The sequence below is a fragment of the Gymnogyps californianus genome, unplaced genomic scaffold, assembly GCF_018139145.2.
Source record: "Gymnogyps californianus isolate 813 unplaced genomic scaffold, ASM1813914v2 HiC_scaffold_50, whole genome shotgun sequence".
Taxonomy (NCBI): Eukaryota; Metazoa; Chordata; class Aves; order Accipitriformes; family Cathartidae; genus Gymnogyps; species Gymnogyps californianus.
This window is the reverse complement of record NW_026114400.1, coordinates 152,902-179,714: the sequence shown is the minus strand read 5'-3', so window position 1 is coordinate 179,714 and position 26,813 is coordinate 152,902. Positions and strand designations below refer to the sequence as shown.

General features: G+C 33.5%; 1 protein-coding gene across 1 annotated transcript in view; it reads left to right on the top strand.

Annotated features, from left to right (window-relative positions):
- The window catches only part of LOC127028947 (nipped-B-like protein), a 167,668-nt gene that overhangs the window by 129,496 nt on the left and 11,359 nt on the right, over positions 1-26,813 (top strand). Inside the window, exons 12-38 of the mRNA XM_050914608.1 lie at positions 980-1,177; positions 1,326-1,397; positions 1,483-1,572; positions 2,730-2,833; positions 4,428-4,514; positions 5,777-6,008; positions 6,310-6,461; positions 6,850-6,930; positions 7,881-7,981; positions 8,655-8,793; positions 8,992-9,074; positions 10,108-10,240; positions 11,172-11,315; positions 14,802-14,888; positions 15,136-15,350; positions 15,451-15,553; positions 16,500-16,598; positions 16,698-16,844; positions 17,998-18,132; positions 19,587-19,685; positions 20,878-20,931; positions 22,715-22,823; positions 23,391-23,527; positions 25,242-25,382; positions 25,709-25,802; positions 25,913-26,067; positions 26,333-26,423. Of these exons, the coding sequence (XP_050770565.1) occupies positions 980-1,177; positions 1,326-1,397; positions 1,483-1,572; positions 2,730-2,833; positions 4,428-4,514; positions 5,777-6,008; positions 6,310-6,461; positions 6,850-6,930; positions 7,881-7,981; positions 8,655-8,793; positions 8,992-9,074; positions 10,108-10,240; positions 11,172-11,315; positions 14,802-14,888; positions 15,136-15,350; positions 15,451-15,553; positions 16,500-16,598; positions 16,698-16,844; positions 17,998-18,132; positions 19,587-19,685; positions 20,878-20,931; positions 22,715-22,823; positions 23,391-23,527; positions 25,242-25,382; positions 25,709-25,802; positions 25,913-26,067; positions 26,333-26,423 (3,282 nt within the window). The remainder of the gene's footprint in view (positions 1-979; positions 1,178-1,325; positions 1,398-1,482; positions 1,573-2,729; positions 2,834-4,427; positions 4,515-5,776; positions 6,009-6,309; positions 6,462-6,849; positions 6,931-7,880; positions 7,982-8,654; positions 8,794-8,991; positions 9,075-10,107; positions 10,241-11,171; positions 11,316-14,801; positions 14,889-15,135; positions 15,351-15,450; positions 15,554-16,499; positions 16,599-16,697; positions 16,845-17,997; positions 18,133-19,586; positions 19,686-20,877; positions 20,932-22,714; positions 22,824-23,390; positions 23,528-25,241; positions 25,383-25,708; positions 25,803-25,912; positions 26,068-26,332; positions 26,424-26,813) is intronic.

The window sequence follows — 26,813 nt, the reverse complement described above, 5'->3', positions numbered from 1 at the left end:
TCTAAACTTCAGGAGACTTTGGTAAACACACACAGATGTCAGGGCTGTTATATGCAAGTTCACAAGAATAATCATCTCTGCTAGTCTAGAATATAATGTTTTGGAGCCGTTTTGATCTTCACAGCACAGTCTGTTAGACATCTCTTTGCTAGCCCAGTTATCCTGTTACCTTAGATAATGGAGAGTTGGCTGATTTCATGGATGAAATTACCTCCTCCTCCATATCCTTTTTCTATTACATCTTAGCACCTTCTCCTCTTCAAGACTGTCTTTGAAAACAACAAAGAACTCTCCATTCCCCTCCCACACACACACTTTATTTCCACCAAGTTTCTGTTTCTGTATAGAACATTTATCCCAGTTTTTCAACATTCAGTTCTGCGAGGCTTTTTGGTCCTGACTGAAAACTGGTTATAATAACCTTCTGTGGTATATACTCGCTGCCTGGCCCAGAATTGTGACTCCAGCTTTTTCCTTTACACTGAATTTCCTGCAATATATATCAAGACAAAATTTTAGTTGTTTTGGCAAAACAGAATATCTTTAAGCAACTAGGTTGCCAAGTCTCATTGGAACTTGCTGTGTTAGATGGGCAAAGCAATCACTGAATTGGAACATGGACACCCAGTAATAGTCACAATTTAGATAACTGAAGAAATTATCTCACTGTTCTCTTATGAAAGGATGAAACTTATTTTTATTTGTTCTACTTTCCTGACTTTGTTTAAAAGGACAAATGCCCTGTAAATTTGTATTTTTAAATGTTTGCTGGTGTCTTTGCCGGTTTCAGGCACAGTTTTCATGTAATTCAAAAGAAATAGTTAGAATAATGCCATAACAGAATTTTATATGATAGTTTTAGAGTGTTCACTTGTTTTACAGAACATCTATATGATAGTGTTTAACTTGCAAATGTATAATTTTGAGCTATTAAAAGTAGAATTTTTTTACTTATAATGAAAATGCATTTCATTTCTAGCTTCTCGTAAAAAACATAAAAAGGATAGAGATGAAGCTTGGGAGTATGAAGAACATGACAGAAGAAGTTCTGGTGACCATAGGAGAAGTGGTTATTATCATGAAGGAAGGAGGACTTCTGGTAGTGGCCGTTACCGTAATCGCAGTCCCGATGACTCTGATATGGATGATTATTCTCCTCCTCCTAGCCTCAGTGAGGGTAACTGATTGTTTTAAAAATTTTATTTTCTTCCATAATACTAGTGCATTTTTAAAGGATATGTTAAACATTTTAAAATAAACATCTTTACATGCAGTATTGAATATAAGCGTAAGAAATGTAAACAATCCTTTATTCTCTTAATTAGTGGCTAGAAAAATGAAGAAAAAAGAAAAACAAAAGAAGAGGAAAGCTTATGAACCTAAACTAACACCTGAAGGTAATTTTAGAAGATTTATTTTCTACAGTTTGTATTTTCTGTTTTGTATATAAAATAATTATATATACATTTCTTTTTTCACCAGAAATGATGGACTCTTCAACTTTCAAAAGATTTACTGCTTCAATAGAGAATATTTTGGAAAATTTAGAAGACATGGATTTTACAGCTTTTGGTAATATGTCAGAAAATTTCAAAATGCTTTCCCCAATTAGAAACACAAGAAACAAAAAAATTTGCATCTCAGTATTTTCAAAGTTCCTTCTTTGTGATTTAATTGCCTGTGATACATGCTACGATATACTGCATTTATATGGCTTCTACCTTGAGTGGAGGCCTTTACCTTTCCAATTTCACTTGCTGCTACAGGAAGAAGATCCTCCTTCTTCCTCCCTGCAGAATCCAAAAGGGACATAAATCACAATGAGACAAATAATAGTCCCCTGGAGTGGAAAGGATACCTCTTTGGGATGTCATTAGGGTGTTATCTTCTGTCAAACATATCTTTGTAAACAACACTAACATAAGATGGTTCTCTTGCCAGTAATGTCTGAGGCACATAATTTTGCATCTGTTGTGGCCTTTGGCCCAACAGAGCTTGATTATTCAATTCAGCAGCAGAGTGCTTATGCACTTATGGGTGAGGCACTGAATCACTGTATGCTCCTTATCCATTTCAGTGGAAAATAAGCCAACTTAGCATAAGTGTCTGACGAAGTAGTTCAGGTTGACCAAGATGACTTTCTATTGAAATGGATAATGGAGCATTTGTTATTTTTTTTCCTACCATCTTTGTCACAAGATTAGAACAAGGGGAGGAGCATAGTAAACAAATCACTACAGCAGTGGTGTCTACAACCTTGGATTAAAAAGTGAAGTAATTGGTTCTTTCTATATGTCTTGTAACATTATAGGTTTTTTTGTAAGGGTAAATGTGATTAAGATGCAGCGTATCCCGAGGTACTTAATTTCCTATGTGTTTTTCACCTATTGCCCTTCCCCAGATTTTAACTTTAGAATTAGGACTACAGTCATTTAAGATCTGTTTTACTGAAATGAGGGTGATGGCACAAGAGCTGCAATAAATGGATTTTGCTATATTAAAAATATTTTTAATTTATGACTTTCAGTCATATTTAACAAGTAGCTGTTTTAACACAACCAAAAGTTGTCATCATCAGTCTTCATTAGATGAAACTATTAGATGCTAGCTATTTGGAAAATCAGTTCTTTTTCTTCAATTGGCTTTTTCATATTGGCTGTAAAATACTGGTTTCCTTGAAGTCTTATTAGAAATATGATTGTTAATTTTTTAATTTTTTTTTTTTTAAGGCGATGATGATGAGATTCCACAGGAATTGCTACTGGGAAAGCATCAACTTAGTGAGTTGGGTAGTGAATCTGCAAAAATCAAGGCAATGGGCATTATGGACAAGGTACATCTTCATAGTATTTAACTCTTTTTGAACATTTAATTGTTAAACATACAAAAACTTCTGTCCCCTGTAATATTCCACCCTCTTCAGGTGTGCATGTGACAGATACTGTGAACAGTTGTGCTTCTGCTGACTTAGCTGAAGTGCTTAAAAAGTTACCACATCTTAACTGTTACTGTCTCTGAAGCCGAGACATTTTTGTTGAATGGTCCTTCTCTGTGTTAGCGCTGACTCAGAGCACTATATGCCAATAGGTAACACATGCCTGAGCAGTAAAATCTAAAATAATTAATCTACTTTCACAAAAGCACATCAACCTATAGGCTTTGCTCCTTACAGCTAGTGTTGAGCAACCACAGTAAAACAGAACCTGCTGGCAAAGTCAAAAAATCCACCCTTTCTGATATATGCCGTTAGTGCAATGTAAATGTATGATGTCCATCCAGCATCACACTGAATTGCCTACTTCCTTTCTTTCTCCAAAGAGTCCTTTCAAACTTAGAAGATTTAATGCCTCAGGTGATAATAAGATTAATTTTCTGTAGACTGCATATTGTGGTTTCTTTGCCATACTCTTCCCGACTTCAGTTCAAGGGAACTTTCTGTTGGCACAAACTGTTGGTATCACACCTCTAGAAACAATGTTCTTGCTTTCCTTATCTTCCTAGAACTCTTGGCTTTGGGAAGTCTTGTGTTAAATTCTTACTCTGCCTGCTCATGACCACTTACTATGTTTATGAAGTGTCTGTGAAGCCACTTATTATACAAGTCGCTCTGAAGGGTTTTCTTTAATCCAACATTTAGGTATTCTTCCTGGCCTTTTCTTCGATCTCCCTACCTTCCTTTGTAGCGTGTTATCAGCCTGAGTGTTTCTCTTTCCTGGTAGTTCTCACCCTTAACCTCTGTTCCCTGTTTTTTTCACATACATACATATACGTATACATAAAATGAGAATTTTGTTGCTTCTAAAGGTGAGCACAAATAGTATCTGGATGAATGAAACTGACTCTCCTGGAGTTTAGCATATTCTACAGATTATTTAATCATAATTCTGTAGAACATCAGTAAGTGAGTTTGAGTTACTTTTTTCAACATACTAGTTTTTCAAAGTTAACACAGTTATTAAGAATACATTTCCTTTTTATTAGCTCTCAAGTATCAGGGAATTTTATTTCTGCTTGTCCATAGAATTTGGATTTTCTCTTAATAAAGCTCTATATGGTCAGTTAGAATTTGTGATTGATACTTGGATTTGGTAAATTTCTGTTTCTAGAAGCAAAAGTGTATAACTATACAATGTTAATTACAGATATGCAGTTTTAAATACATTTCTATGGATTTTGCTGGTTGAAAATGCAGTTTGATTGCAGTCTTAGAACATATTTCACTAGTTTAATTCTATTATCAGCATTCTCAATCATGCTGTGACAGAAACCAGACAAGTCAAGATCCAATCCTTATCTCAGATTACTTACAGTTTAAGTTTGTCAGATTACATAACATGTTCTATCCTTCATCCATGGACATTTTTGTCAGCAGTTTGGAAGCCTTTATGTTTCTACAGTTGTTTGATGTGTTTTGTTTCTTGTTTTAGCTCTCAACAGATAAAACAGTAAAAGTCCTGAATATTTTGGAGAAGAATATTCAAGATGGATCAAAGCTTTCTACATTACTTAATCATGTGAGTTTCAAATTACATCGTTTCACACCATTGTGTAGAATAGGGTTTTCTTCACTTGAGTCCCATATAGTGATAGTTTCAAATACTCTGTGTGTGTGTGAAAGGAATTTCTGATTTAATATGTGATTAAGAGATTGCCAAATTTTAAGATTTGAAGTAAAATTCAATTAATTATATTTTTTCAGTACTAAACGTGTTTTACTATAGGACTGATAACTAACAAATGTAATGGGAGCAATTGAGTTGTCTTTTGACTTAATTTTAAATATTATAGTTTCATCCTGAAATATTCATGGTAACTGGTGTAACTTGCACCATTGGATATTTCTTTGCTACTTTTCTACGTGTCCCTTACACAATGGAAGAAGTGTATATATATACTTATATATAGAGAGAAATATATATATCTCTCTCTCATATATATATAATGCACTGTGATATTTTTAGATTCTCTTACCCCAAAGGGAAAAAGTTGATATGGTTTCACCAACCCCTTATTTTTACAAGGAAAGCCGACAGTGTTGAACTGTGCTGTTATACAGGCAGGAAAGATTCTTTTTCTCTGTACCAGAGAAGTTATTAAAAATTCCACCTGGTTTTGCTATTAATAATGTTATTACAATATTTCAGTAGTGCTAGGTGGTCATAATTAACCTCATGTATGTTTGTTTTTATAACTTGTACAAACACAGAAATACAGAGATTCTATACCCTGTGCTAAATCTAAATGGTCATATTTGATAAGACATGTTTTAAACCCATTGATAATAGATGAGTTGGTCTGTGAAGTGGAGAAAGTTATATTCTCATGAGTTTTGTGTGACTTAACAGTCTTTTTGTGTAAGAATTCCCTCTAGTGGCAAAAATTAGACTGATCAAAGCAGCAACTGGTGTGCATAGGCCACTGAAGAAAACACTAGATGAATGAGTTTAGATTTTGATTAAGGTACATCATTCTTAAGTAGAGAATGTGGCAGTCTTCCTTCATAGTGCTTCCTGATGATACACAGAAAGCTTCTTTGTGTTTTACCAGAAGAATACGGTGAGATATTGAAGACTTGTAACTTAGGGTTACAAACCTGTTGCTAGTAAAACAAACATTAGTTGATTTCTAAAACAAACTATTTTTGTATCATAAAGGAAATATAACATTTTGTATGTGTGTGTATGTAAGTATATTAAAATAATGTTATCTTTTACTTGGTAAGGATAAAAATTTGACTTCTTGTTCACGCTATCTTGTTTTTTATTGCCTGTTACAGAACAATGACACTGAAGATGAGGAGAGATTATGGAGAGATCTTATTATGGAGAGAGTGACAAAATCTGCTGATGCTTGTCTTACTGCTATCAATATTATGACATCACCAAATATGCCTAAAGCTGTGTATATTGAGGATGTAATAGAAAGAGTTATTCAATACACAAAATTTCATTTGCAGAACACTCTCTATCCTCAATATGATCCTGTGTATAGAGTGGATCCTCATGGTGGTTAGTATGCTAAATGTTTTGCATTTAACGTTTTGTTGTCATATACATACCTTCAGATGTGGGTGTCCAACTTCAAGAACAGTTTTAAAAATCTTGGATCCAGAATTCAGAGCAATTATGAAAATATGAAATTTTTGCTTTCCAGCTGATTCTACTAGATAGTTTTTCTTCTGTAAGCAATTGCATTTACAAAGCTGTAGTCATGGAGTTGTTTTGGGGACATTTTTTGAGGAAGATGATCATCTTTCTAATATTTGATGTGAAACTGAAAAAATGAATAAAGATATTTTTTATTTTCTAGGTGGTGTTTTAAGTTCAAAAGCAAAACGTGCCAAGTGTTCCACCCACAAGCAAAGAGTTATAGTGATGTTGTATAACAAAGTTTGTGACATTGTCAGCAGTTTGTCAGAGTTGCTAGAGATACAGCTTCTTACCGATACAACTATTCTTCAGGTGAGTTTTATCAGAAGAATTTCTGTCTGAGAATGTTTGTTTTTCTTTTCCCAGAGAGACTGTAAAGTGTGATTGTCTCAATGACATGAAGTATGAAATCAGTACAAACTTTTGAATTATTAACATCAGTGACTAGTTTGTTGTGTAGTATGTAATCTGCAGGAGAAGAGCATTTAATGTTCGAATCTTTAATGGCTTTTATTGTACACTTAAGAAAAGTTTAACCTGATTGTATTCAAGTATCCTTTAATAACTTTATTTGCAAATAATATGAAGTAATACATGTTGTTGAATACCTTATCTGCTGAATGAATAACCTACTTGTGAAACTGCATAAATATCAGTTTGATAGTCAAATATACTTACAATAACTTCTTTCCGTTGATAGGTATCATCTATGGGAATAACACCTTTCTTTGTAGAAAATGTCAGTGAACTACAGTTATGTGCCATCAAATTAGTGACTGCAGTAAGTAATTTTTAATTTGTAGTTTCGTGTTCCTGTACTTCTGAGAGTTATTAGGGCATTTACATAGGCTGTATTTTTGCTAGTAGAGAATTGGAGTTTAGAAATAATTTTATTCCTGCATGTTTTTACAGTTTGGTATCATAATCTAGGAACAGTATTAAATCTACCTGAGCTCCTCCTATTTGCAGAGTACTCTATAGGAAGAAATAGCCTACTTAAGCCAAGGAATTTACTTAATTTTGGTTATGTTGTTTAAAGTGTAAACACAAACCCCTTCCTCTTACCTGTCCTTTCTTGTCTTAAGAAATCTTAACAATGTGGGTTTCCTTATTTCCTTTGTTAAGATTTTAATTTATGCAATGGAATAAGCTATAGAACTAGTAGGATACTTCTATATAATAGAATAAGTCCTTTTCCTCAGAAGAGGTGGCTATGTGAAAAATTCATGGGGCAGATAAAATATTATTTCAGGAAAACTGCAGAATATTTCATGTCAGGCAAACATTAAAGCTTAGGATATGAAGTAAAACTGGTTTCTCAAATGTGCTCTAAAACCATACATGTGTTCATGTTAATTTATGTTAACATAGAGTTTTGCTCTATACCGGAGTCTGAAAGCTTAGCATTATACTGTTTGACTTTTATACAGTGTATTGTACTATTGGCAGAAATTTTTAAAACATACGGTATTTTTAAGAGCTATTACACATTTATGCTATTTGAAGATTTTTAAAAATCTATATTTGGAAAAGTTTTTATGTATTTTATAAAGAAATGTTTGCTTTGAAAAACAAAGCAATGCATTAAAAACAAGGTATGCATTCAATATAATTTATTTAAATGTCATGTAAAGTGTATGTTTCTATATATAATTTTTAACAATCTATTTAACAAGCGATATTTTATGTAACAATAAATAATTTTTTAACAATCCTGTAACTGTTAAATAGGTGTTCTCCAGGTATGAAAAACATAGACAGTTAATACTAGAAGAAATTTTCACTTCCCTTGCGAGACTACCAACTAGCAAGAGGAGTTTGAGAAACTTCAGGTAATTTCTGACATAGATTGATAATTTGTAGACAGTAGCATTTACAGTTTTGTAGATGTAGTATTTTAGGCTTCAGTATTAACTTGTTCTTTAAAAATCTGTGACTCCACAAGCTGCGCTTTGTTAGAGGTTGATATTTCAAAACCTCTACAGTGAGAACAGAATTGCCTGACAAATGTATTTTGTAATAATCATTGTTTCTTATGCCATCATATTTATGCTTGCTTACAAAAATAATTGAAATATCTTATTATTTGTCTCACTAAGGATGTAAATGAGCGTAATGTTAGTGTGCATTCAAAGGTTTTTTGTTGGAAAATTCTTTGATTCTGTTTATATGGATTTTATATAATTTCTTCATTGCTAAAGCTTAATAGGAAAATTCTGGCTGAATTTCTTTGAGGACACACTCAGAGCACTCTTTCCAGGAAATCAATCTAATACTCCTTTGAATGAGTTTCATTTAGGAACTACTCAGTTCACTTTAACTGTCTTTTAAGCGCTTCAGCTGGATTTCAGTGCATCTTCTGAATAATAGTATAGATTCAGGTTCAATTTGAGAAAGAATCTGACCTGAACTGGATTTCAGTTAAAATTGAGGTTGGACACTTTAAATGATTCTAAAACATTTGTTGTTGGTGTTGATTTTGTGTTAATGCTGTCTTATTAACAGGTTAAACAGCAGTGACACTGATGGAGAGCCTATGTATATTCAGATGGTAACGGCACTAGTTCTGCAACTTATTCAGTGTGTGGTGCATTTGCCATCAACAGAAAAAGATTCTAATTCAGAGGAGGAATCAAACAAAAAAGTAAGATTTTTTTAAAGAGCCATAATTCTTTTTTTTTGTGCAGGAATTACTTTGTAGATATAATATTTTATGATGGTGCTCTAGTAATTAAGCATTGTAATTTTATGTCTACTGTAATTATGAATGAGAAATGCTGATCTGGAAATCATATTTCTGTGTATACTAAAATATTAGACAAATAAATCTTGTTATTTTTAGGTGGATCAAGATGTGCTTATTACTAACTCATATGAAACAGCCATGAGAACAGCACAAAACTTCCTTTCTATTTTCCTTAAGAAGTAAGTACTGTTGCATTCTTTAGTGTATTGATGAAACCAACTCCAAATAAAATCTGTCACACCTTAAGACAAATCAAACCACTTCACAATGCTAAATGCCTACTAATAAAGTTACTTATATAAATATATTTTATAGATCCCTAAGAGAGCTACCTGTCTGGACAAAAATTTTTATGGAACAGAAATTCTGCAGAGTTCTTTACACATTTAAGAATCTGTCTGATAGTTTATGTATGATCCTTTTATCAGGGGTCTTTTACTCATCTGAAGCATGGAAGAGAAGGCTGAGTAAATATTTAAGTGATGAAACCAGATTCTTTCAGTCATCAGAATGACAAAGATATAAAAAACCTAAAATTACTTTCGTTTAGATAAAGTTAGGAATGTCAATAGCTCAACAGGGAAAAAAACCCAAACCTGAATAACCAAAGGATTTGTAACAAAAAGTCCCGAGGTTTTTATCATGTTAATTTCTACTGTTAAGCCGAAAGGCTATTTATGAGCCATCTAGCCATCTCTCTGCATACTTCTGGTATCATTAAAGTTAGGGATGCCACATATAAGTGAAACACTATCAGGTATGTTATCTTTTGATTTTTTTACATTCTGATTTTAACCTTTGTGGAGCATAATACTGAGATGTCTTATCACTGTGAGATAAGTCAGACCAGGTTTAAGGACACAACACCTCCTAAATACCCCACTCTAGCTTGAGCTTTAGAATTTTACCTACTTTGTCCATCCAAGTTAATGCAGACTTTAACTCAAAACAATAAATAAAAAAATCTTAGGAACAAAATTCTACTATCCTGGATTAGCTGCTTTACTTGCAGTGCAACTTGGAGTGATAACTGTTTAAACTATTTGTCCGTAAATGGATAAAAACAATTTTTCTGCTAATATTTCGGATATTTTTTTTAGAATTGCATAAAACTGTTTTTTTGGTTAAACATAGGATTACTTCTGTTTGCATCAGAAGAAAAGCTTAAATGGCTCTTAAATTCACTTATAAAATGCATTTTCTTTTAAACAGGTGTGGCAGTAAACAAGGGGAAGAAGATTACAGACCACTGTTTGAGAACTTCATTCAAGATCTTCTTTCCACAGTCAATAAACCAGAATGGCCAGCTGCAGAGTTGCTACTTAGCTTATTAGGAAGGCTATTGGTAAAGGATTCTTGTTTTTAACTATTATATTACTTGATTTCATATTACAATGAAGCTTGTTTCAGCTCAAACTATTACAGGAATGCTTTCTGATTGTTGACACACACATGCAGCATTTCAGGATTTTCTTACATATATCACTATTATGTAATGCATAGAAAATAAAATTTAGGTCAGAAGATTATTGATATGAAACTTAGTAAAGGTCATATGTATACAGTTTCTCATGGAAGACCACTTCTACTATTCCATGACATTTTCCACATTAAAAAATGCCATTGTATAGCATCTAATAAGTGTAGATATTCATTGGGAATAAAGTCAGACTAATAGCTGTAATTATTCATGTTAAATACTTCTCTGGATTATTCCTTTAGCACAGAACCTGAAAACAATTAAGTAGTTTGGTCTTTTACCAATAATAGTGCATTTACTTATGGAATGTGACATTTTACAGAATGTGAATATTTTCGTTGACGTGTTTTTTGAGAGTTGTTCTTCAGTTTTACAATGTAATTAACACAGTAATTTGAGCTGTTTCTTGGAAAAATATTTTATGGTCCTGTTCCTGATAAAATGTAGCTTGCTTTATACTTGTGTGAATAATGAGAAAGTTGCATTATGGTGCTTAAGATCTATGCTATTGCAAAGGATATCTGCTCTACTAGATGTCCAGTTTATTTTATAAAAATACATATTTAAAAAAAAAACTCTAACAGGCATATTTGTAGAGAGAGAGACCCAATAAAGGAAAAAACATTAATGTAAAGTAAGGAGTGTATCTGTGATATAATAGTAAATTACATAATTTTATGCAGCATGGAAGTTAGGTGGAATTTTTAATAAGGTCAAGCAATGTCTTGTGACATTTATTTTATTTATTGTTGCATAAATAAATAATTTTTATAACAGTTTATTCTGCTTTTCTTAGGTTCACCAGTTCAGTAACAAATCTACAGAAATGGCATTAAGAGTTGCATCACTTGACTATCTTGGAACTGTAGCTGCAAGACTGAGGAAAGATGCAGTCACTAGCAAAATGGATCAAGGATCTATAGCCAGAATCCTCAAACAGGTGTGTGAGAGATCCCGTGCCAGCTGGATTGAGATGTATCCATTTAAAAATTTGAACATTTTAAATATGTGTGAAAAACTGGCATTGTGGAGAATGAGTTTTCATTGTTGTTCAGATTTCTGAATCAAATATAATCAATTTATAAGTATCACATTTGTTAATTCACGTCTTTCTCACACCATCTCCCTAGTGATCATATTAAGTGGTTAATTACAATGGTAAAACCAGTTTTCTTGTGACAATATAGAGGAAATAATGGAGCGACAGTTGGATTCTATCTTAAGAGGCCTTAAAAATATATATGTGTATGTATGTATGTGCATTTGCTATTGCAAAGTGGTAATTGAGCTTATGGCACTCATACACAGGCTTTAGAGAGTTAAACTGTTAGGCCTGTAAGGTTAGTTTTTATGTGATGTAGCTGGTATTGGTTGTGGGTTTGTTTTTTGTTTTTTTTTTACTGGACTTGCATATATCTTTCATTAGAGAATGCATATTTGCATTTCTGCTAATGCTGCTTATCAAAATGTCTCCAAATCTGCAAGAGTGGCAGCAATTAACAAAGCAATGTATGCATTTGGGCTCTCTATAGTACATAGTATGATGAGAAAATCTCAGGTCTTATGTGTCCTTTTAAAAATGTGGACTTGCACTTTTCTTATGGATGCTATACATTTCTTTCTGAACTACTAATGGTTCTCAGCATGATTAGATCTAAAGCTGAGTAGTCATATCAAGTTCATTTCCCTTTCAGTTACCTGAAAAGACTCCAGATCTATTATATGTATTTTATAATGACTGTTACAGATTTATGTTGAAGGAAAAACTTATGCAATTTACAGGCATTCAAATAAAGAATCAAAATTCATCTACTCCTTTATGAGGCTGATACTTCCCATAACTTTTGTCAATTAGAATATTGTACTACGTATAGTGTCAAATCTTTATGTCCGTGGCTTAATATAATTTATACTTCTATGTGCTAAGGGATTATAATTCTCCTCTGTTGGCAGTGATTTTGACAATTCTACATTAGACTTCATAGGTAAATATTTTAGAAGAATCCTTTTCTCTTTCCTTTTCTCCAGAAGTTATATAATAGTATTGAAAGATATTCTAAAAAGATACATACCTGAGCAGTGACCTGAATTTTTCTGTTTGTTTTGGGTTTTTTACAGGATCAGGCAGTAACTAGGCATTGGCATCTGCAGAAAATAAAATTGCTGTGGGCAATTGAGTGCTAAAAGCATTTTTTCAGTTACTCAGGAAGCTTAACATCAGTGATGGTAGATAGTACCATCCGTACATTGTGGAAGGTGTATACTATACAGTACCATCAGTCAGGGTAGACAGTGTGTTGTTTATAAATGATTTGTAACATAAGAACAAATAACTACTTGGAAATGTGTACGTGACAGCTAAGCTTCACTTTTTTGTTCAAATGGCAAGAAAATAAGATCCATTGGTAGACATATTCAGCTTTAGTCATCAGAAAGATCTTAAATTATTGTTTTCATTCAGAAATTAACTTATACCTCTACAGATTTTTCTTTCCTGCTGAATTGAATACTTAGACTCTGTTGGATATTTCCTTCTACCCTCCGATATCATTACCAGGATATTCCCCAATGATTGATGGATGCTTATAACTCTGTCTACTGTGGTTTGGACTCATGAACTGTAGAATTAGATTTAGGAGAAAATCTATTCTGTTTTGACATTTTTAAACAGTAGATTTTTTTCATAGAAATGTCATAGATTGTCAAGTTGATTTGAACACTTGTGCATGCTTTTCATTAGTTTATCTCTTAATAAGCTGATCTTCTGGACTTATAACTGTACCTTTTTCCACTTGCTAATGTTTGCAAGCTATATTATGTGCTGCATTTTTGACAAGATTCTCAATCTATGCTGTTCATACAGAAGTTAAGATGGTTATAAGTTACAAGTTTTATTGCCAAAGAAGAAAAATGTTTTGTAGCTGAAGAAGTTTAAGCCAGAAATTATTCTTCTACTTTTATTATCAATATTGAATATGATTTGTTGTGGGCTTCACAGTTTCTCTTTGTTTGTTCTGGGTTTTTTACTTCTTTGAAAATAGTTAGACAGTTAAGGTTCATCAAGCAACTTTTTTTTTCAGCCTTTTATCCACAGAATTTAACATTGGTTGAAGGCCAGACTTTCAAATCACAATTTGCACATATATTAGGGTGCCAAATATATATTAATAAACCTATATTAGTATTATGTGCACTGTAGACATGTTTTGAATTCTTGAACTCATTCATTTTGGAAAAAAAATAATCCTTTTTTCTGCTGTAGCATCAGTAATTGCGAGGACCTGCGTGTTTCAGTATAATACTAAGGAAAAAAGGGTGGTTTATGTTTTTGGTTTTATGCTGTTTTGTAGGTGTTGAGAAAGTTAGTTTCTGATTCATTAACAAGTTAATTGATACTGATTTATTCTCTATAACCCCTATATGGGGAGAAGTACATTGTCTGATGGTCATATACAAAATTGTTGTTCAATTTACATAGGCTAGAATTATTTAAGAGATCAGGATATACATATTTCCTATAAAGTAGCCTCTTGGAAAAAATACATTCTGTTTTTAACATTCATACAGTTTAGATATTTACAAAGCTGATACATAGTCTCCAGCACTAGTTCTCAGATTAATATTTCATATGTAATCCTTTTTGTGCATCTTAAAAGTGCTTCACAGGAAAATTAATACTACCCTATTCTGTAGATAGGCTTTATGCACTAGGTGGCATTTTTATAAAATGTATGTTTGTTCTCAAGCTTTTTGACTGATAGAAACTTAGTTGAGTCTCAGAGAGCATGATTCTTTAGTGCTAGAGCTCAGGGGTGTTTGGGAACAACCTCTGTAAGTTCTTTCCTAGATGGATTGAGCATACTTGCTGCACTTTCTCTGTATCCCTGAAAACAGTTATACCAAATATTTTTGCAAAGGGATAAGTTATTTTTATTTCTTTGATGTTTCCCATATGTTTTTACTGTTATCTGTGTTTCATATTTATTTTCGTTTGACTTTTTTGCCTTTTATCTCTTGTTCACCTGAGAAGTCACTGTTTCAGTATTTAATATTGGTGAGAGAGCTAACGATGACTTTTATAAGTTAAACCTTGTGTCAGTCTACTATGTATGATTTCAGCCCTTCTTTTTTCCTCAGGGACAGTGGGTCTTCACACAAGATCATAGAATGAAAATTAATCAAAACAGTCAGTCTGTTTTAAAACCAGTCTTATTCTGCTGTTAATCTTTTTTAGACTTTGGAGCCACAATCTAATGTGGTTTAGTCTGTATAAAGTTTAGAAGTAATTGATTAAAAAATTGTTAGTTGTATTGATAATTGCAGAACATTAACTTTAGTGTATTTTATATGTGGACATGCAGATTTTCAGATGATAATTACCACTGTGCAATATTCTATTTTATAACTGTCTTTCTATTTCTGATAGGTTTCAGGAGAAGATGAAATTCAACAGCTGCAAAAGGCTTTGCTAGATTATCTGGATGAGAACACAGAAACTGATGCATCATTAGTGGTAAATTTCAGCTTTCTGATGTCAAGTGTAGATAAAAATAATTTCAGTAACATGTACTGAATAAAATGATTTTTGGTCATGCATATTAATGCTTCAATTAAATTGTCACCCTAACATATACTGTTGATTGTGTCTTCCAAAATATGGTTGATGCATTAGACTCACTTAATCTCATTATAAATCTGTTAATTTCACTCTTCTATATCTGTTGTTTTTGTTTTCTGTGTATCCTGCTGTATTTCTCCAGTTTTCTCGGAAGTTTTATATAGCGCAGTGGTTCCGTGATACAACTATGGAGACAGAGAAAGCAATTAAATCTCAGAAGGATGAAGATTCATCTGAAGGAACTCATCATGCAAAAGATGTTGAGACCACAGGACAAATCATGCATAGAGCGGAAAGTCGCAAAACGTTTCTTCGCAGCATCATTAAAACTGCTCCATCTCAGTTCAGTACATTAAAGTACGTTTCAGCACCACTGATTTCTTTATTAACCATGCATTTGACATTTTTAATCATTTTTGATAAACATGTCCTAATTAAAACATTGGATTTGTTGCAGGATGAATTCTGATACTGTGGACTATGAAGATGCATGTTTGATTGTTCGCTACTTGGCCTCTATGAGGCCATTTGCCCAGAGCTTCGATATTTATTTGACGCAGGTAAACTGTGCTGGAAGTCTTAGTACAGTGAAACACAGTTGGTTTCTGATTCCAAACACTTTTGCGGTAGTGTGCAATATCTGTTCGTTGTTGAGCACGGGTATTTAACAGGCCATGATAACACAATGTGCTTTCATATTCTGTATTGATGATGTAAGTGCTTATATTTCTTTTTCTTGCATGCATTTCATATGTCATATCGTACATACATTATTTTATTTGTCCGTGTATGTATATGGCAAAATCATTATCTTAGATGTACACAGTAAAAGGATAATTACAAAATGTTGAAATCTTTTTTACAGTTTCTGTAAGATGCATACTCATTTGGTAATATTAACTCATTAAATTGATCTTAATTTGATTTGAAAATACAAGCCAACTTGGTCAGTTGCTTGCAGTGCATGTTACTGTCACTTTGGAAGCTGTTGTTTGACCAGTGTGGTTTCTTTCCTTTTTCTGGGAGAAGAGCACTAACATGTTGTCATGGTGACATGTTTGAACTCCAGTACTGGTTTAGTTGTTTAGTTTAGTTTAGGTTGTGTTACTTATATTGATCTGCATACAGAGCCATTCTTAAAATTATAGCGCCCAAATCCAACTCTCCTGTTGAAAGAACCATGGTGAAAGCCACAACCGAATGGCAAAAGTAGAGTTTAAAACAAAGGGACTTAAAGTGAACATATGGACCCTGTGTAAATCCTGTTTGGACCAGTCTTAGAGATGTAGCAAATCCTAGTAAATATCCATGCTCAGTTATCAGTGCCATGGAACATCACTTGCATGCACCTTTTTACTGTCTGAGAAGATATATACAAGTTTTAGTAGACAGATATTCTTATTTTAGTTAAATCATTTGCATGTTATTCTGCTGCATTTTTGCCTGTTAAACATTGTTTGCTACCTTCCCAAAGCAATTGAATCTTTGTTTTTGTTCTCTTATTAGATTCTGCGTGTACTTGGTGAAAATGCAATTGCTGTTCGAACAAAAGCCATGAAGTGTTTGTCTGAGGTTGTTGCTGTAGACCCCAGTATTCTAGCCAGGGTAAAAAAAATGAAATATCCATCACATGCGTTCTTCTGTCACGCTTGAAAGAAATCTTTATTTCTTATTTTGGATCTGTGTTTTATTTGTTCTTTTTAGCTGGATATGCAACGAGGTGTTCATGGACGGTTAATGGATAACTCCACTAGTGTACGAGAAGCAGCTGTGGAGCTGCTTGGCCGATTTGTGCTCTGTCGTCCTCAGCTTGCTGAGCAGTATTATGACATGCTGATCGAAAGAATATTGGTACGGTGACTTGTGATAGTTATGATAAAATAAGTATCATTGGAAAATTTGTTTGCAACTGAGTTTATATGTTTAATAATATGGAATGATGATCCCAAGAGTAAATTATATCTTATTATTTTAATGGGGAGCATCATGCTTTTAAGACCAACCTTGTAAAATGCATCACTTGTTTCCAGTGAGGCTTTGTTACATCAGAAGATAAACATACATAGAAAGTTGTACTGCATCAGAACCAGGATTATATTCCTTTTGATTCCTTTATTAAGGCACAAATTAGGTGAAATGAGGAATTTTGCCACATCTCTGAAGTCTGAGATATGGGTCATTGAGGGCAGTTCAGTAGCATGGGTGATGAAGAAAGATCTACAACACAGTAATCTAAAGTTGCCATTTGTAATCCAAAAGAAAAAAAAAGATAAAACTATTTTGGTTTTCTGTGCTGTTTTAGTGTTTTAAAAGGCTTCTTATTAGAGTTTTTGTATAAAAAGTGTTTTTTGTCTGGATGTTCAGATACAATGTTAATTTAACTGTAAGATAACACTAGCTTTTAGCATCCACGTCAGGTTTTTAGTCAAATACTACTCATTTGCTATAGTTACATGATAAAACATGTTTGTGAAGGGTTTTGGAGATGTGCATATGAGCATGCATCCTGACATTCAGATTAGCAGGTTTTGAATAAGGTAATGTGAAATGAAGCTCCTCATCCTTCTCCTTAGATGAAGCCTAGGAAAATGGAAAAGATTTGCTGCACTTATCCATAAGTTTTATCCAAAGGCTTTTGAAGTATTACAGTCCAGATCTACAAAGGGTCTTGTGTATTCCAACAAAGTAGCTAAAGCATCATCACATCTAGCTTGTAAGCTCTTGAATTAAGAAGTGGAATTATACATTTGCAACATCATGAGCTCTTAAATAGGAGGAAGCGTTTCAGTGTTCTGGGGACTCAGCCAGAACCTTTAGAATTGTTGCAAATAAAGTGGTACAAGTTATGCTGACCTTTTGTATAAATACACTCCAGAATATTTTAGCTGCCTTTTCTAAATACGTCTTGCAGTTCAGATTGAGTGATCTTCAAATATTAATTCATATAATACATAAATTAATTGTCTGATTCATTTTCAAGAGCATAATGCTTTTCTCCTCACAGGATACTGGTATCAGTGTCAGAAAAAGAGTCATAAAGATACTTAGGGATATCTGCATTGAACAACCAACATTTCCCAAAATTACAGAGATGTGTGTGAAAATGATTCGGAGAGTCAATGACGAAGAAGGCATTAAGGTAGAATGAAACATATCCTTCAAGATTTTAATTATCATAATGTGTTTCTATATTTTGACCAAAAAAAAAAATCAAAAAAGTATTTCATTGCTCCTTTGTAATTTTTATGATTTTTATTCACTTTTAATTTTTGAGAGCAAATATCTTAGCTTTCTACATTGCTGTCTGACTTGGTTTTCTTTCTTTCTTCTATTTTCTTCAAGTTCTTGCTGACAATCAAAAGATTTTAAAAAGTTATTGTCTAGAGTTTTGGGGTTTTTTCTTCTTGCAAGTGTTGTCTCTGGTACTTCTGTTTTCTAACAAGTAAAATTGGCATATAAAACTCCTTTCTGCAAACAAAATAAACTTTACATCAAAATTAAGTACTTGATGTTAGTATATGCCAGATTTGTAAGTTCTGCATATAAAAATTATAAAGTATTCATCTGTGCTAATTTTGCATTAATTCTGAATTTTTAATGAATCGGTTATTCCCCCTAAAATGTTACTTATGTGATCATATTCTACTCTTTGTGCAATGTATATGCAGAAGGGCATAAAACTAAGATTATGTGTTGAATCATAAACCTGACACTGATGTTTTTTGTTTGATTTGGCAAAAATAATTTTAAAATTGCTGGGTAATTAAGAATACACCTGTAATAATTTTGTGTCACACTTTCAGTGGGATTTGAAATCTGCAACTTTAAAGCTGCAGCATATATTTTTACCACTTGAGATGCGTTAATGCCAAGTGGCTTTCAGAGAAGACTGTTAATCAAGAAGTAGATGAACAGCTGGATCCAAGGTGCTGCTAGGAAAGGAGGATGACCTTGTTCTCTCTCCTCCTTTCCCTTGCCTTTCCAACAACCTCAGAAAGATGAGGCAGTATCTGCAATGTATTTTTTTATGTCTCCATGGATGAGGAATGCTTCTTACAACCATATGCTTTATAAGTAATTCGGGAATAATTAGTTCACTTTCATTCTATTCCATCTTTTCCTCCATCCAAAAACATTGGAAGGGAACCAACTTCCTATGTTTGGGTAGGGAGACTTGGCTTCTCTCTCTTCCCCACCTTGTCACAGCTGTTCTGAAAATGCCAAAGTAATCTACAATTGCTGCTAATTCTGCTGTAGAAATTGTAATCTTGTGTTCGGTTGTCAGCTTCTTGGGGCACTATGTTTTCCCGAGGAATACAAATTAGTGCAGGAAAGTGGTAACTCCATTTTCTGTAGCATCAGTTCCCAGTGATCATTTTAGTGAAGCTTGCTTAGAGGCCAGTATAACTGCTGTAATAGTAGATCTGGATCTGTCTCAGATAATATTCTCTACAACAGTCTCACTTAGGTTGAATAATTCCTTATGAAATGGCACATATCGTCAACAAATCTATTGTATGGATGTATTAGAAATAATACCTACGTGCCAAGATAAGCTTATTTATTTTTGCTAATATTTTTTTTTTCCTTCAGAAATTAGTAAATGAGACATTCCAGAAGCTCTGGTTTACTCCAACTCCACACCATGACAAAGAAGCAATGACCAGGAAAATACTAAACATCACTGATGTGGTATGTTAAACAAATTTGAATTAAGTTGCATGCAAAATTTGATTATGTTTTTAGTATCTTTGAAATATTGTCTGTAGTCTTTTAGAATACAAAAAATATGCAAGTAATTTAATTATCAGATAGTTTTCTTTATATGTCTCCTGACATTGAATATATGCTAGAATTAGTCATCTGATGGAACAGGATGTAGGAAACTTTAAATGCTCACTAATCTGCTGGCAGTGATAACTGAGACCACATTATATTCAGGTTGTGTAAAATACTTGTTCAGTTAAAACACAACAAATTTCTGTTATATTTAACATTTTCCAGGAAATGCTAGTAGCAGCATATAGTTAAGCCTAACTAAGAGGTTGTCTCTTAAAAGAAAAATTTCCTCAATTGATAGCATTTATTTTGAAAGGTTAATAAGCTGTTTTAACAAATACAGGGTCATGTTCTCACCCAGGGTAAACTAGTATCTGCATAATTTTATCTGCTTTTTAGGAGCAGCAAATTAAATAGCATGTCTCAAAAAAAAAATCTGTTTCAAATAAAATGCTTACACATTTGTAGTGAAAATGTGTTGTGTAAAACCACTGTGCTGAGAAGGTATTTTAATATCAGTTATACCAAGATGTAAATATCAAATAAAAGTACTCCACCACTTAAAATTACTTAAACTCCATCCTGCTTTTCAATATTTTTACTAAATGGTAGTGTAGTGTACATTTTTCCAGACTGAGAAGTCAGTTGTTTTGACTTCAGCTTAATTCTCAATTCTCCTGCCAATTCTATTTTGGAGCACCTGTGAGCTGTTCCTGACATATGATACCAGTGAAGGCTTAGTTTGTTTATATAAAAATATGTATATGCATATATATATACACACATGTTCATTTTTAATGTCAGGCTTGTATTTGTGCTTTAATCTGTTATATGAAACCAAAATTTGGTTTACGTTAGAGCCAGCAATCTCCAGTAAAATGTGTAGGCCTTGTGTTGGTATAGGATACAAATTCTGGGATCACTTGAATGGTGAGAACTATTCTTCAACTGCAGAAGACAGTTTCTGATCTCCAAAGATATTGTACTGAATGTATACAAAAATATATCTATGCATGTTTACTGATCTTTTAAGATGATACCTGTATTGAAGTAATTTTTCTTCAGATGCCTTTTTTAACCAGTTTATTCTCAAAACTACTTTTAGGTTGCAGCTTGTAGAGATACAGGGTATGATTGGTTTGAACAGCTTCTTCAAAATGTAAGTAATGAATTTTGAATGTACAGCACAATCATTGTAAAAATGTTAACATTTCTTTTGATACTAAAACACATTGAAGGGAGACTACAGGAGCAGTCCTTTACAGTAGACAAATTCAATTCATGCCCTTTAAACATCTGACCTTTTTTTAAATCTTCATTGGTGTAATTTTCTTTGTCTCCAACATTAGTTTCTTTCTTTCTTTCCATATGATCTGTTTTAAAAATACTTCACTTTTTGTTTTGGGGAGGGTTTTTGGTTTTTTGTTTTTAATTTCATGGTCTCTTCAATAATGAGTGACATAACATGAAGTCCACAGCTAAGATACTTAATTCTGAAATGAGGCCTTGTCGTGGTTTAACCCCAGCCAGCAACTAAGCACCACGCAGCCACTCCCCCCTCCCCCTCCCAGTGGGATGGGGAGGAGGATTGGGAAGAAAAGTAAAACTCGTGGGTTGAGATAAGAACAGTTTAATAACTACAGTAAAATAAAATATAATACTAACAATAATAAAAATTATTATTATTATTATTATTATTATAATGAAAAGGAATATACAAAAAAAAGAGAGAAATAAAACCCAAGAGAATACAAGTGATGCACAATGCAGTTGCTCACCACCCACTGACCAATGCCAGAGCCGCAATCCGCCCCTCCTGGCCAACTCCCCCCCTTTATATACCGAGCATGACGTTCTATGGTATGGAATACCCCTTTGGCTAGTTCAGGTCAGCTGCCCCGGCTCTGCTCCCTCCCAGCTTCTTGCACACCTGCTTGCTGGCAGGGCATGGGAAACTTAAAAATCCTTGGCTTAAGCGCTACTTAGCAACAACTAAAACAACAGAGTGTTATCAACATCATTCTCACACTAAATCCAAAACCCAGCACTGTACCAGCTACTAAGAAGAGAGTTAACTCTGTCCCAGCTGAAACCAGGACAGGCCTCTAGTGTAATGTAGATTTTTTTAAAATGGTAGATAAGTGTATTTTCATGTCCAATATATTTGTTACACAGTTTATAGAAGCAGTGAATCTTCAGAGTATAGCTTACTTCTACATTATATTTTACTCTGATTTTTCTAAGAAATGAGCTTGCTTTGTTTATATCTCTTAGCCTGTGTTATCTTTCTCCTCTACAACTTGTATGCGCTCGTTAATTTTCAAGTAAAATTAACAAAAACACACATGGGGGAATTAGAGGTCTCCAAAGATTTTACTTTAGCCTGGAGTGTCATGAAAATAGGTAGCCAAGTAAGCCAAAGTGCCTCTTAATGCCTGCACTGAAGAAAAAGCTATAGTACGGGCTCAATTAAATTAACTGATTAAAATGTTCATAGGACTATGTTTCATCTTAGTTTGATATTTTTGCTTAGTGTCAAAAACAACGTTCCTTTTGAAGTTGCTTTTTTTTTTTCTAAGCATTTTAAAGCACCTTCTAACTCCTATTAGTTACTGCTGGCAAGTATGACTACATTATTGTTTTCTGCATTATTTCATTAAGCACAAAGTTAGCTTTTATCCCAATGCAAAAATCAGTAGAACTGTTCTCTTCTGTCTTTTTGTCGCAGTTAATTTTTCTTTACTTCTCTTGCATTTTGGTTTGATTTTTTTTTTTTTACTTCCCTTAATTTTTTTCTTCACCATGTAACTTTTATGGAGAAGTTAAATGCTTTTGTAGTGCAAAATCCTTGTGTATCTGTAGTAATTGTTATAAAACCAGCATGTATCCAATGTAAATGAATGCACCCTTAATACTAAATAATTTTGTTTCATCTGCTATAGCTGTTGAAGTCAGAAGAGGATGCCTCATATAAACCTGTGAAGAAAGCCTGTAATCAACTTGTTGACAATTTGGTTGAGCACATTCTTAAATATGAGGAATCCTTATCAGGTAATATTGTTTACAACCCAGTAGCTCCTTTGAATTTTATATGATACTGTAACAGTGGTGGTTCAAATTTCTATCATGAAAAGTTACTGTTACAGAATTCCGTTTACGAAACTGATGGTAATGAATTATTGCATTTAAGTTCATTATGAACTTTTGAGCACTGTATAATAATAAAGCTTCCCTAATTTTCTCTAGCTAACCACAATAACAGAACTACTTTTAAAATAACTTGTTCAAACTTTTAGATCACTAAAAACAAAACAAATGTGGCAAGCTTTATTTGCATTAATATGTTCTACAGTTGTAATAGCAATCATTGGCTGGGCCAGTGTTTTGTGTACAGTAAGTTTAAAAACTAGTGATGTCTGAAGCATCTTTGCTTCTTATTTCACATATTTTGTGATCACATACAAATGTTAACACATTATGTTCTCATCTCTAATCTAATAAGAATATTCTGTATTGATCTTGAAAGATATGTTATGAAAGAGGTATTCATATGATGTTTTGGCCATATGTTTTTCATTGCTCAAACATTACTTTATGTATTTTCTAATTTTTTTGCAGATTCTGACAACAAAGGTGTGAATTCTGGTCGCTTGGTTGCTTGCATAACCACTTTGTTCTTATTCAGCAAAATCAGGCCCCAGCTAATGGTCAAACATGCCATGACCATGCAGCCATACCTGACCACTAAATGTAGTGTAAGTAGAGAAAATTAGAAAATCAGTCTTCCCCCCCCCCAGATAATTAAGCATGGAAATTAATGGCTGTCTTGTATGCTTGATGAAATTGAAGGTAGGAGAAGAGAAATAAAAATTGTGCTTCTATTTCATGAGCATCATATCTTCTGAAGATATGTCCTTTTGATGATCTCTGTAGCTTCTAAGATGCTGTTCCTCACCCTCTACCTTCACATTTTACAGCCAAATGAAACTGAAACCTGTGCTGCCTCTTTCCCTTGAGGACTAAAACCCAGTTTTTCACCTGTTATGAAATAATTTCTTAAAATTGTTTTGTTTTATAGTCACAGTCTTAAAAGTAGTTAAGATTTAACATATGAATCTTAAGACAAAAGATATGGTTCCATAAGATAGAGTGATCTAACATATAGCAAATATATCAGAAGGAAAATGTCCTGCTCTATCCTCTTCAGCACTTCACCTCTCCCTTCCCTAGCTCTGGTGTTTTTGTATTCCCCTGTAAGACAGTTTAGCTCACAAAAATGGTAGAGAACTATAATCCTGAACCCCCCGCTCCGGTAAAATGCTCCCCCTCCTCTGAAGCATTGCGTCGCTTTCTGCCCTTTTGATTAGCACAGTTGGCTCAGTGAAGGTTGTGATGAACCCCTGATCTGGCAGAAGGAGCAGGGCAGGATCATGCAGCCATGGCTCAAGGAAGAGCTTGGCTGGGTGGGTGGCAGCAATCCATTACATTAGGTCAGCTGCCCAGGGAAGGGCAGGCTTGAGAATACTTGTTATCGGCTTAGTTTGTAGGTATAGCCTAGCATTTTACAGGTTCAGCCCTGGAGCATTCTCTAGGCACATCTACAACAGACTTTTAGAGCTGCTTCTGATCAAACAGTATAGGAAAGGGTTATCTGATTATTTACTTGCTGCAACATCTCTTTAGTGCGTTACATAAGTTTTGTACTTATACAGGTTGAGATGAATTGTAGAATTACCACTGTCAGCTCGAATATGTTAAATAGCATGATAGTAGCATTTGGGAACTATCCTATCATGATTAGTGAGCTTGATTTGTCAAAAAAGTCAATTTCTAGCAGGATGTATATTTAATATATAAATGTTTTCCCTAGATTCCTCACTTACAATACATATACAGTCATGATAATGCAAACCAGTAATCATTTTAATTGTAATTTCTATATTTGTGTGCATTATTATCTATTTTGGTTAAGCCACATTCAGCCATAGCACAACTTCATTTGTTGCCGATACCTGTTGCCAGGTGTTGTGTGTTCTCTAGTGTGCATGCGTCAGGAAGAGTTCCTAGATTTGTTGTAGGACTCCAAAAAAGTATCGGGACCAAAAGTTTTCAGGTCTGTCACAGCCTTGATGATAGGTGAAGTTCTACTTCTACAGATTTTTTTTTTTTTTTCCCCACAAGTTCTGTAGAAAACAAGAACTTGCTTTCAAAAATAATATGTAATTTAAAAGCAGATGTAAACTATATAAATATTCTTTTAAATCTTTACCAAATATCTTACATAAGATGCATAATTATTATACTATTATGTAATTGTATTATATTAATATGTATTTGTATGTAATTGTATTATGTTAATATGTATTATGTAATATTAACACATATGTATTACTTAATACATATTAATAATACTTAGCTTATAGGTAACACAGCCAGAAATGTTAAATGCTATAAATACTTTTGTTTCAGACCCAGAATGATTTCATGGTGATCTGCAATGTTGCAAAAATCTTAGAACTTGTAGTGCCACTAATGGAGCACCCAAGTGAGACCTTTCTTGCCACTATTGAGGAAGACCTCATGAAACTCATCATCAAATATGGCATGACAGTAAGCTTTTAATTGCTACTATTCAGTTGATTCCATTTCACATTGTGAAATACATGATTTTGATTTAAAGAAAGTCTGTCTTCATTAAGAAGATAACTTTTGAGCCATGAAAAATCAATGTTCTTGGTTTACTGGTGTTTGTATGTGTTGTTGCTATTTTTTAACAATTATAAGTTTGGGCAGGTTTTCAGAGCAGTCTAAGAGACGGACATTACATCTGTTAGATTGTTAGTTTTAGTTCTACATAGCTTTTTCCTACATAACTTCACAAAAATCTCAGTTTTAACTTCTAAATATATAACTCATTTGTTCTTTCTTGATCCTAGGTTGTTCAGCATTGTGTGAGCTGTCTTGGGGCTGTTGTGAACAAGGTCACCCAGAACTATAAATTTGTGTGGGCCTGTTTTAATAGATACTATGGTAAGTAAAATCACAACATGTAATTGTCACTCTTCAGTTTTGGCTACAAGTCTTGTCTTAGGGATACACCATGATTAAATACTGCGATCAAAACTTTTATCTTACTGTAGGTGCACTTTCAAAATTAAAAAGTCAACACCAAGAAGACCCCAACAGTACAATACTTACTGCCAATAAACCAGCACTCCTTAGATCACTTTTCACTGTTGGAGCATTGTGTCGGCATTTTGATTTTGATCAGGAAGATTTTAAGGGCAACAGTAAGGTAAAATCACTTGTATTCACTCTCCACGTCTTATATATATTGAATGCTCCACTTCAATTTGAAAGCACAGTATTCCTAGTCCCTCAAAGCTATGTATTTTTTCATAATGCATACAATATAGCTTTTTGGTTTGTAAATACATGGTTTTGCAAAGGCCATGCAGTAAGATTGTGTTTCTCCTTTTTGATATTTATGCTTTTTATAAGAGATTAAAAACATCTGTTTCATCTTCAAATAGCTATTATTTTTGTTTTAATTTCCTCAGGTTAACATTAAGGATAAAGTACTTGAACTGCTGATGTATTTTACAAAGCATTCAGATGAAGAAGTACAGACAAAAGCCATTATTGGCCTTGGTAAGAAATATTAATAGTTTTTATTATTCTGCTATAGTAAAAATCCATGCATTTCAGCAGGAATTCATTCATTTGTGTAGTGGCAGGGGAGTTTGTTTAAAATCAAAGTTCACTGCATGTTTTATTTGAGACCTGGCTATAGAAATGTAGTCAAAGGGATACTTTGAAGTTGCATACTTCTGCAGCAGAGTGGATGCTTTTGACAGTGAATGCCTTTTTGATGTGTGACCAAGTCTTAAAAAGCATCAGGTTTCCAAAGTAATGGAGATGTTATTTTTTCCCCACATGCAAGTATGTTGTAACTCTAAATCTTGTTTTTCAGTCCACAAGGTATAGTTAAAGAATAAACAGAAAAAATGCTGGAAAAACTTTGAGAATTTTAAGTGTAGG